The sequence below is a fragment of the Cynocephalus volans genome, chromosome 17, assembly GCF_027409185.1.
Source record: "Cynocephalus volans isolate mCynVol1 chromosome 17, mCynVol1.pri, whole genome shotgun sequence".
In the NCBI taxonomy this organism is placed as follows: domain Eukaryota; kingdom Metazoa; phylum Chordata; class Mammalia; order Dermoptera; family Cynocephalidae; genus Cynocephalus; species Cynocephalus volans.
In genome coordinates, this window is record NC_084476.1 from 2,765,724 (window position 1) to 2,776,374 (window position 10,651).

At 57.2% G+C, this 10,651-nt stretch overlaps 1 protein-coding gene across 2 annotated transcripts; it reads right to left on the reverse strand.

Moving 5' to 3' along the window:
• Positions 1–2,241: 2,241 nt before the first annotated feature.
• PPP1R26 (protein phosphatase 1 regulatory subunit 26) lies at positions 2,242–9,399 on the reverse strand. 2 transcript variants are annotated; one of them, XM_063082336.1, is made up of 4 exons: positions 9,316–9,399; positions 8,700–8,915; positions 6,531–6,666; positions 2,242–6,168 (listed from the first exon to the last, which is right to left on the reverse strand). In XM_063082336.1, the coding sequence occupies exon 4, from the start codon at positions 6,103–6,105 to the stop codon at positions 2,494–2,496; it is 3,612 nt and encodes a 1,203-aa protein (XP_062938406.1). In that variant the 5' UTR covers positions 6,106–6,168; positions 6,531–6,666; positions 8,700–8,915; positions 9,316–9,399; the 3' UTR covers positions 2,242–2,493. The 2 variants fall into 2 exon arrangements, with proteins under 2 accessions (XP_062938406.1, XP_062938405.1); XM_063082335.1 differs by lacking the exon at positions 9,316–9,399 and adding an exon at positions 9,020–9,296.
• Positions 9,400–10,651: the final 1,252 nt, after the last annotated feature.

Sequence of the window (10,651 nt, forward strand, 5' to 3'; positions counted from 1 at the left end):
GGGACACATCAGCGCAATCAGGTTTATACCCAGGTTGCGAAGACAAGAAATGTGCCGAAGGAATCCCTCCCTCTTCAGCTGATTCTTAAAGGTACCAAACCACTGCAGAAAGCAGGGAAAGAGGAGGTTCAAGGGCAGTTTTGACCAGCACAAGCAGACAGTTTGGAGGAAGACCCCAAGTGCCCCAGGCGAAGAAGCCCCAAAGCAGGGGCTGGCTGGTCAGCTCAGTGGGTTAGAGTGTGGTGCTGAGAACAGCAACGTCCAGGGTTGTAGCCCCTTACCAGCCAGCAGCAAAAAAAAGAGAAAGCACCAAAGGTGACTCCCTCCTGGTGATGACAGGGACCGATCCTGGGCAGCTGCAGAATCCACCCCACCATTGACATGGCGCCTCTTTATACAAACCGAAAAATGGATCAAAATGTCCCATGAAGAGGAACGTAGGGTCATGGAGCATTCTTACTACGTGAATAACCCAGTGTGACTGTAAGCTAATTGCCACGTGTGTATATGCGGGACATGACACAGAGCGGATGGCAGTGTTTGTATGGATGCCGAGTCCCTTGATTTTGGGAAGCTGTCCTTCCCAGAGGTCTTGCAGCTCTGGCCTGCACTGTGGTGCAAGTCAGCGCAGAGGATGTGGGAATGCAGGAAGAAGGGCTCCTGGGTCTGGGGGGAGACTGGAGAAGCAGTGTCCCCGCAGGTGGGGTGTGGACGGAGGAGCTCAGTGCTAAACGTGATGCCACAGTGGCTCTTCCCCTCACAGGTGGGACACTGCAGGCCCCAGAGGACAGTGGAGTTCTCACGTCAACACCACAGGACAGACTCCGCAGAGAAAAGTACATAAACCGATTCACGGTAGTGCTTGATTTATTTGTATTAAAAAAAAGTTCCTATGTACAAAACAAGCTGATTTTTGTTTTTGGGGGTTGAAAACACTCTCTAAAAAATTAAAGCATGAATTACATGGATTTGTTTCTCCCAGAAGCACTTCAGTGAACAGATATGCCATGGCAGAGGCATCAGACACACATCAAGAGGGCACTGGATAGTGACGGGGACGACAGGGCCGGCTTGTCACAGCTCCTGACCCAGCAGACGCCGACTGTGGGTGGCAGGCGGAGTGCAGCTGTGTTGGGGTACAGGCGCAAATTATCACATTTTAAAACCCAGGGGTGCACAATGTGTAGAAAATTCACTTGTGTTATGATATCAACAAAATTCAGCTCCCATGTATGCCCCGCATCACAGATGAACCACAACGCTGAGTTGTAAAAGTCTGGGCGACTGATGAAAGTTTGCTGGACAACAGCCACGTAAATGTTACGACCCCTCAGTGCCTACCAGGACTCCATGTCTCCACGGTAGCCACAGGCACCATGGCGGCCTCAGGGCAGAAGGCATAGGAGACCAAGGCAGTATCGATCAGCCTAAGCCCTCAGGACCAGAGGCCGCTGCCTTTAACCTAGTCTTGGTGACAAAAAGGGCCCATCCTGGCTGCCACAGCGAGGCAGGCCACAGAAAGCTGCCCAAAGCACTGGCTGTTGTTGGGCACACCCCCGACTGGGCTCTGGCTCCTGCAGGGTAGGTGTGGGGAAGGCTTGTTCCCAGGACTGGGTTTTGCACATCACCAGTGCCCAAGGTGTTTGGGGACCAACACTCCTAATGCAACTCTTGCACTTATTTATGCGCAAAAATCAGAAAAAGGAAATTTAAAACGTCAGTGTTATCTTTCAGAAACACGCTTAAAAATGGAGAGCAGGAGCACCCATATAAAAAGAGGTTTATTTAGATGTTAGAATTATCTAGTGATTGAACAGGACTGGACATCAAACGCTCCAGGCTTCAGGGCTGAGCTACATAGAGAGCACACAGGGGACAGCTTGTGCAGTTTGTGCGTTGGCCATTGTGCTTTGAAACATTTCCCAATCAAAGACTGGGACTGAAGTTTTCAGAAGTCATGCTCTGGCCTCTGGGGACCAGGAGGGTCCTTTATATAAAAAGTGCTGTCCCAGGAGCTTCCCAACAAACACCCTTGGGCATTTAGTGATTCTTGGGCAGGGCAATTGCTGCCTTCCTCAGGCTTGAGCTGCAGGTACAGTGGGACATTTTCACCAGCAATCACCCCAAGAGGCCCCGTCTTGGAGTCTCCTTGAACCTGGCTATGACAGTAAGAACCAAATGTTTGCTAATCTAAGACTTGTTTGCAGATCACAGAAAACTGCAGTTAGGAACGCTACAAAATTGGATGACGATATTTTCCAAAAATATTTTTTACATCACTTTAAATAATTTACAAAAAGCTACAAAAACCATATTTACGAGGACACACCTGTTAAATAAAAACATTGTTTCATGTTAGCGTACATATATACAGGGCGATGAACACAGACTCCAGTTTTCTCTCCTTTTAATCACGAGTATTATCTATTCACACACACAGACACACGCATAGATATACTGCTTTCCACGAACGTGACAAAGCCAGGGAGCCACTCACAACTGGAGGGCTTTGCCCTTCACGACCGATCTGCCACCCCCATCCTCCACGGAGGTGTCACTGAACTCGCTGGCATCGCTGCCCAAGGCCTCCTGGTCTGGGTCGTCCCTGTCCATGGCCCTCCCTCGGTACCTTAGGTCCAGAAGGTTCTCCTCGGAGCCCGAGTTCCTCCTGTCATGCAAGCTGAGCCCTGCCTGTGCCTTCCTGCTGGGCCAGTGCCCACCTTCCTTCTTCATGAGCAAGTGCGGGCTTCCAAACACGGGGCTGGGGCCGGCCTGGGTCTCCCTAAAGGCTGAGAAGGCTGGGCCCTGCAGAGGCAGCCCCAAGTAGGGGCTGAAGAGGCTGGCTGGCTTGCCCCCCCAGGAAACACTCTTTCCAAAGTGGAACAGCTGGGTGGAGAGCAGTGGGGAGAAGCCTGCAAAGGGCAGGCTGGGTGGGCCCCTGGCCTGTCCCTCGGCCCCCTTCTCTCTCTCACTCCCAAGGCTCCCTCTCCATGCCAAGTCTCTGCCATCCGAGTTCAGTGCCCATAGGCTGGGCAGCCTGCTCTGGTGGGTGAAGTCGCTCCAGGGCAGGGCACGGTCGGCCTGGGTCCGGCCATCCCTCTCAGCTCCCAGGCTGGGAGTCAGGAGGTGCGGACTCCCATAGGTCATGTGAAAGGTGCCCCCGGTGCCTCCTGCCTCTGTGCCAGCTCTGGCACAGCTGGACAGCTGACCGAAAGCACTTTCTGGGGTGGCAGGCTTGACCCCTCGCTGGCTCTGGTCTTTGTGACCATAAACATTTCTCCTACTTACTGGAGACCCTTTGGCAGGGACATTCCCACTGGTGCTCCTGGGCGCCAGCTCGCACCTGGCCAGAGCACCGGGGAGGCCAGCGGTGGGCTCTCCGCGGGGGGTGCCCTTCCTGCCCTGGATGAAGAGGCTGGCTGCGCTCTGTGCTCCAGCTCTTTCTGCGCCCTTCAGGCCTTCAGCAGGTAGAGGGGCCCCCCTGGCTCTCTGGCTCCGTGTGCACATGCCAGGCTGCGGGGCTGGCTCCTTCCTGCACAGCACCTCTGGCCTAGCTGGGCCCCCTGACCCAAGAGCAGTGGTGCCCCCTCCTTGGATTTCTGAACTGCCCACAGACTCCTTGGCCTTTTCTGCCAAAAACTTCCTAATCTCTAGTTCGATGCTATCGTTGCTGTCCACTGAACTGCTATCATCAGACAGGGAGCTGGGGCTTGGGGCTGAACGCTGCTGATCTCGGGCTCCCATCTCACTGGAGAACAGGTTCCCTTCAGCTCTTCTCCTTAACTGGAAAGCCGGGGCAGCATCCTCGTTCCTGGTGCTGTCCAGCTTTGTCCTCTCTGTTATGCTACTGAAGATGCTTGGCAGCTTTCCCACTGGGCTCTCCCTGCTGGCCCTTCTGGACTTGGAGAGGCAGCTCTTCAACACGTGTGGGCTTCTGTCCTTCCAGTGTCTCTGGAAGCTGCCTAGCTTATCCAAGAACCGTGTCTCGGTGGTGCTGAACCGGACCTTCTTCTTGCACGCAGCCCTGGGGTCCCTGCCCCTCCTCCTGAGTCTGCGCTTGGACCTCAGCAGGTCCTTGATGGCTGTGTCCAGGTCCTCGTCACTGTCTAGTGAGCTGCTCTTGTCCTCAGAGCTCTCCTTCCCATCCACACTCCTTGCCTCATCCACCTTACTGTGGCCTGGAGACACTTGGGTGTCACCAAGCCCGACTATCCTGGGGGGCAGAGGCTGGCCCCTGGCCTCGCCCTCTCTTCCTGGGGACTCGCTGGCTCCTCCCTGGCAGGGTGGGACCTGACCCTCATGGCCGGAACCCTGGGCACTCTCTCTCACCACCTCCCTCGCTTGCTTGGGTGTGGACGGCCTTATAGCGCTGACCCCGCCTCTGCGTTTCCTTTTCCAGCTAAGTGACATGTCCGGTGTTTTAGAGAGAGGGGCTTTGGGGTTGTTGGCGCCATTTGGGGCCAGTGGGTCCTGTGCGGACTGTGGATAGCCTTCGGCTTTGGCCAGCAAACTCCCCGATTGTGCCTTGAGGGCCAAAAACGTCCGGATTTCCTGCTCTATGCTGTCATCACTGTCCACAGAGCTGCTGTCGCCAGAGCGGGAAGGCACATTTGGGGAGAAGAGTGGGCTTGCGGACAAGGCTCTGTCACTGCCCTGTACAGGGGCCGGCAGGATTGTCTTGGAAATGTCCAGGATTGCTTCGGCACACATCAACTCAGCAGACGTGTCTGCCCGGCATGAGGACCACTCCACACACTCGCCTCTGGCCGCTGTGTTTCCTGGAGGTGAAGCTTTGGTTTCCTTCGGTAGCTTGGAGGGGTGGTCAGAGTCCAGGCCCCCCAGGCTGGGGTCAGTGGCCCTTGTGGCCACTTGCTTCCTCTTGCTCGGTGTTTTCCTATAGGTCTCGGGCAAGGCACTTTTCGTGGTGGTGCTTGTGCTGTGTGTGGGTGGCTCAGGCCCCTTCTCTCTGAGCTGGGTGCTCTGCGGTGGGTCCCCACTGGCCTCCTTCCGCGTCTTCTCCAACTGGTACAGCTGAATGGCCTCCTCAATGCCGTCATCACTACTGGAGTCGGGTGCCTCTGGCACCAGGGCTGCACTCCTGACACGCTTTCCCCTCTTGCCTGCACCCCTCTTAGCCCCGCCCTTGCTCTGTGCTGTTTCTGCAGGGCGGCAGGGGGCGGCAGCCTCCGTGACAACCTTGGACCTGAGACTCCTGGGCTGTGCATTCACCTTTGCCAACCTGGGAGGTTTGCGGAAAACGAACTCCTTACAGGCCCCCATCAGATCCCTAGCAGTCGGCTCTTTGTTAGATCTAAGTGTTGATTTGGCTGAGTTTTCTTGTGGGTCTGGGTGTTTATCCACAGACCCGTCACATTTTTGGGTTTCATGCTGTCTTTTCTCATTCAGAAACTGTTCTATTTCCGCCCGGATGCTCTGTTCGAAGGAGTCATCACTGCTGACACTTACGGGTGAGGCAGAGCCCCGGTCCTCACTGGCTCCCATGTGGCTGCCAGGGACACTGCCTGATCCAAGTGCAAGTTTTGTGGGACACAAGGCAGCTGGGGTGCTGCTATGCACAGGTTCTGGTTTGCATCTACTGCCTCCACCTGTAGCCCCAGAAGGCTGGGCCCTGCCAGGTGGGGCCCCGCTGGACACGGCCTGCCCAGCTCCGCTCTTTGCCTTTAGATACTCCTGGATGGCCTCCTCGATGTCACGGTCCACAGAATCATCACTATCCGAATCCAGCACCAAGGGGCCAAAGTTTGCAGCTTCCTCCTCCCCCGGGGGGTCAAACTCGGCAGTAAGACCACAGGCAGCGAATGCGGGCTGCTCTTTGCGCACAGTGGGGCTAGCAGCCAGCCTGGCATCGTGGCACCTCTCTGCCTTCTGGCTTCTCTGCGCAGTGCGCGCATTGCTCATGCCCAGGGCCACCTCGTCGCGCTGCAGAGTGCTGATGATCATTTGCACCTTGGCACTCACCGACGCTCTCTCGACGCCCTCGTTAGACTCTGAGAAGCACCCGGGAAACCTAAAGCTCCCCGGTGGACCAAAGGCCTCCCATTTGGACTGGAGAGCAACCACTGGAGGGGCATTCATGAGAAACATTCTAGCAGACAGGGAGGGACGCGCAGGGAGGGCAACGCTTTACTTTTCCGCCAGCTTCACATCCTGGGAGGAGAGAAAGCACATTGGCAAGATGGGTCTACACAATCAGCTGAGTTAGTTACATCACGAGTGGCCACAAACAGCCTAGGTTCACAGTCAAGAGAGCGGGATTAAAACCCAACATCCAATTAGCAGGGTGTCCCCAGGCAAGTTACTGATGCTTCCTGGGTCTCAGTTTCCTCAGCTGTAAAAGGAGGAATTTACTCCCTCCAGCCCAGGGCTGCTGTGAAGACTCGATAAGAAAATGCTTCCAACCCCCCCAGTGCTGTGTTCACACAGAGCACACAGTGTCATTTCCCTGTCCCCTTCTTTCTTACTATGGGATTTTGGCTTCTCCAAAAGAGGAGAAGAAAAGTATTATTTACCTCAAAAGGTTGTCAAGAGCTGCCAATGAGATAAAGTCTGCAAATACTTCTTTGTAGGGTAAAAAGTATGACTATTCTGAGTCCAAGGTTAGCAAGGCTTCAGGGTTGATTCTTTCTGGCCATGACCAACAAGCTCCTGAAACAAAAAGTTATATGATGTGAGCATCTCAAAAGTTGTTTCCCCAAACACAGGGCTGGCTGATGAGCTCAGCTGCTTAGAGTGCAGTGCTGATAACACTAAGGTCAAGGGTTCGGTCCCCATACCGGCCAGCTGCCAAAAAAAAAAAATTATTTCCCCAAACAGGTTTAAGAGTCATTTTTACTAAAGCGTTTTTATATGAAAATGTCAAATGTGTCCTGGGAGCCGATCATTATTTTTAGCTAATTAGCATATTAGTTGCCCCAAACTGTCACATGCCCCTTTCCATCCTGTCCAGTTACTCCTGGTTTCCGTTATCTCAGACCACATTCAGCTGCCTCAGCAGAACCAGTGGGCTGGTCTTGGGAACACTTCAAAGACCTGCTTGCCAATGGCCTTTCCACGAAAGGCCTGGACACCGCCACTGCAGAGGACCATGGTGTAGACAGCAGAGTTGCTTAGAAAAATACCAGACACATCGTGCAGCTGTTAATTCTTAATGCTTTTGTGTGATCCCTCTGCCCTCTCAAAAACTGGAGTGCAAAGTAGTTCAGACGTGAGAGCCCCCCAAGGCCACAGATACAGGGAAACCGAGCTCCCCAGGAATGGTGCCAGGGGGCTGACATGGGCCTATGCATCGCTTTGCCTCTACCAGGCACTTCCTCCCATTAACCAGGAGCTTCCTTCCCGACAAGCACATAATCTGATGTTTACACACCACAGTCATTTTCCAAAAAGGTGGGGCAGGTCACCTAGACACAGATGTGCACACAGGGACGAGCCAGCAATCAACTGGAGGGCAGAAGCCAGTCATTTGCTAACACTGGTTTGTGCTCTAAAAGTGAAACTAAAATGTAAGAATTTACTGTAATTACTTAAATTCTCTTCCAGTCCAAGTTCACCATGATGAGACAGCAACCCATGTTCCAAAACGCTTCAGGGGTTAGGTCTTCATCACTTACAATTCAAAGCCTCTTTTGCCTGCTTTTTAAATAGATTTTTGACTACCAGAATTAAAGAGAATCAGAGACATCATTTGGATATAGAAGTTTCAGCTCATAAATATTATTTTTGAAAGAAATACCATTAACTTAAAGGCTCAAAATTAAACTTTGGAAGAATTTATCCTGCAACCAAATATTTTTAACCATAACTAATTTCCACCTGTCCTGGGCAGGACAACAGGTCTGATGCTTTAGTGGTGGCAATGGGGTGGGGGCGTGGGTGGGGAATATGGGAAGCTATCTACCCATTCTCGAATTCTTGCATCCCACTGCACTCCATGACTTCCCCGTAATGTCTCCCGTGGAGAGTTTCCCCACATTTCAGTGGCATGGAGACCTGTGCCCACCTTGCCGGGGGCATTATTCAAACTGCCTTGAATAAACAACTTTGCATGAGCCTTGGGCTATGAAGAACTTACATCAAGAATATTAACTCCTTAAAAAGCAACACTACCTTAAAAGTAGGCCCAGGCCACTGACTGCACTGATTTTTACACTAGACGGCAAAGTTGGGGGAAAGGGAGTTTTCTCGAGGAAAAAACACTCTAATCTCTACCCGTGTTTACAGCTTTTAAATGACTCCAGATAGCTGGGACTCCCTGTGAACAGTTTTCTGAGTTGTCAAATTACCTAGTCCAAGAATGAGGTTAAAAAGTCAGGGGGAGTCTCCCAGAGATAGCCTGTGGCTTTAAACAATCCACCGCATGAAACCAATCATTCCGAAGCGCTCCCCTAAACTGCACTTAGGGAAAACGGGCGGGGGGAGCGGGACGCCAGGGGTTCAGGCTTTGTCAAACTGCGGCCCACACTCCGAGGACCCCCGGAACTAGCTCTCGAGGGTGGCTGTGGGGACACCCAGCACCTGTACCCCAAAGCCCTGTGGTGCCATAATTTAAGAAGTATCGCAGGGCACTTGGGCATCTTCTGGTTACACACACCGTCCTGGAGAGAACAAAACCACACTTAGCTCTTGTCATCTTCACAGTCTCATTACCTTGCAGAAATGCCCCCAAATACATTTCTTACCTCCCAGGTGGGGGTTTCTCCACGGTTAGGGGTGGCCCAGGCTCTGCACGCCAGGAAGAAGCACCGGTCCAGGAGGGGGGCCGGGCAGCGGCAAGGTCCTCTCAAGCCAACCCGAGGTGAGGTGGGCGCGCGCTAGAATCCAGTCCCTGGCCTGCCAGAAACTGAGATTTGACAATATCACAGCAAGCTTCCTCCATCAAAGCTGCAGGCCACTTCCTGTGGGCGGAGAGCGGGAGGCGAAGTGAGACCCTCTCAGCCGCCTCTGCCCTGACCTTCCTGGGGACAGAGAAGGGCTCATGTCCCTGCCCAGGGGCGCTCACCCTGGCCGCTGCCTCTGCCTGGAGCAGCACCCGCGTCCACAGCCAGGTGAGCGCGAACCCCCCACGGGAGACGCCCGGCCCCCACGCGGGTCTGCGCCCCGGACTTCTCTGTCCGGGACCCGAGGACTTAGCGGCGCGGGGCCGCAGAGCTCGGCGACCCTCCCGGAAGCTCCGCCTGGCGCGGGGCGTGAGCTGCAGTCCCGCGGGCCCGCCAGGCCCTCGGCCGTCTCCGGAGGGCAGGGGCCGCCCAGGCCTGGCCGGAAGCCCTCCCGCGCGGGCCCTCACCTGCGCCTCACCTGGGCCGGAGCCCGAGGGACGCGGGGCGCGCGCGCGCGCGCGGGCGGGAGCAGGAGCCGCCTCCGGGGGCCGCGACCCCCGCCGGGGCAGGCCGCTCCCCCGTCCCCGCGGCGCCCCTCCGCCGGCAGCCCCGCGCCGCCCGCCGCGGCCTGCGCGGCCCCGGCCCGCTCCCCTCTGCCCCGCCGCCCGCGCCGACCCCGCCCCGCGTCCCGGGGGAGGCGACCGGCCGGGGGCGGGCCGGGGAGGCGGCGGCCGGCACGCTCCGCCCTCGGCCCCGGCGCGGGGAGGGGGCCGCAGGGGCGCCCGGCCGACCCCCGCCTCCCCGCCGCCGCCGCCGCCGCCGCCGCCGCCGCCACCGCCCCGCGCCCGGGACGCGCCGTGGGAAGCGCGGGGGGGCGGGGCCGACGCGGGGGGCGGGGCACCCCCAGGCCGCCCCCTCCCCGCGACCTACCGGGCGGCGGCGGCGGCGGCGGCGGCGGCCGCGCTCCGGAAGCCGTGCCCGGTGGCTGGGCATCATGGGAATGGCACGGCCGAGTTCCGGGGGAGGCGCGCGGCCCGGCCGGACCCCCGCCCGCGAGAGCGCGCCCACCTGCCGCCGCGCCACCGGGGACGCCCCCACGCTGCGCGGACTCGGACGGGCGCCCGCGTCCCCGAAACACGCGAGGCGCGGTTGGGGAATGAGCTGTGGGCGGGAGGTCCGGCCCCTGCGGGAGTCCCAGCTCCGCGGGCGGGGTCCCTCCTGTCGCGCCCGCCGCCGGTCCCCAGGGCCTGGCGCGGCGCCGATCCGGCAGCCAGATGGACGTTGCAGCGCGAGGGGTGTGGCCGTGGGGAAGCGCACGGACGGGTGACTTTACTATCGTTGTCATTATCACAAGTGGCCGTGTCGTTAGACGCTCCTCCACGTCGAGTGTCCCCTGCGCGTTTGGCGCCGTGCCCAGCCTCTCGTCCCCAGCCTCCCGGCCAGCAGAGGTGACGTTCCTTGCAGAAGCTGACACAGAGCTCAGGGTTGAGCCTGGGCTGGCTGTGCGCGCCCCGTCCATGTCCCCGAGCTGCCCTTGGCTTCCGTTTCCTTGGACCCTTGTGTGTGTCTGCGCTCCCTGCCCCACGCACCTTAGCTCTCTTAAGCCTCACCCCAAACACAGAGGTAAGGAACCTGGGGCCGAGGGTGACAACAACAGTCCAGAGGTATTTGCCCAAGGCCCCCTGGTGTCCCAGGTGCGGCTCAGGGTGCCAGGGCCATCGGGGGACCAGGCCCGCCCTTGCCGCCCGGCAGCACCCACGCGTGGAAGCGGCGGATCGCGAGCAGATAGATATGCTGTTCCCGTTGGCCTCCTA

Excerpts from the sequence above, each read along its gene's own strand:
- PPP1R26 (XM_063082336.1), bottom strand. The coding sequence starts at position 6,105 with ATGTTTCTCATGAATGCCCCTCCAGTGGTTGCTCTCCAGTCCAAATGG.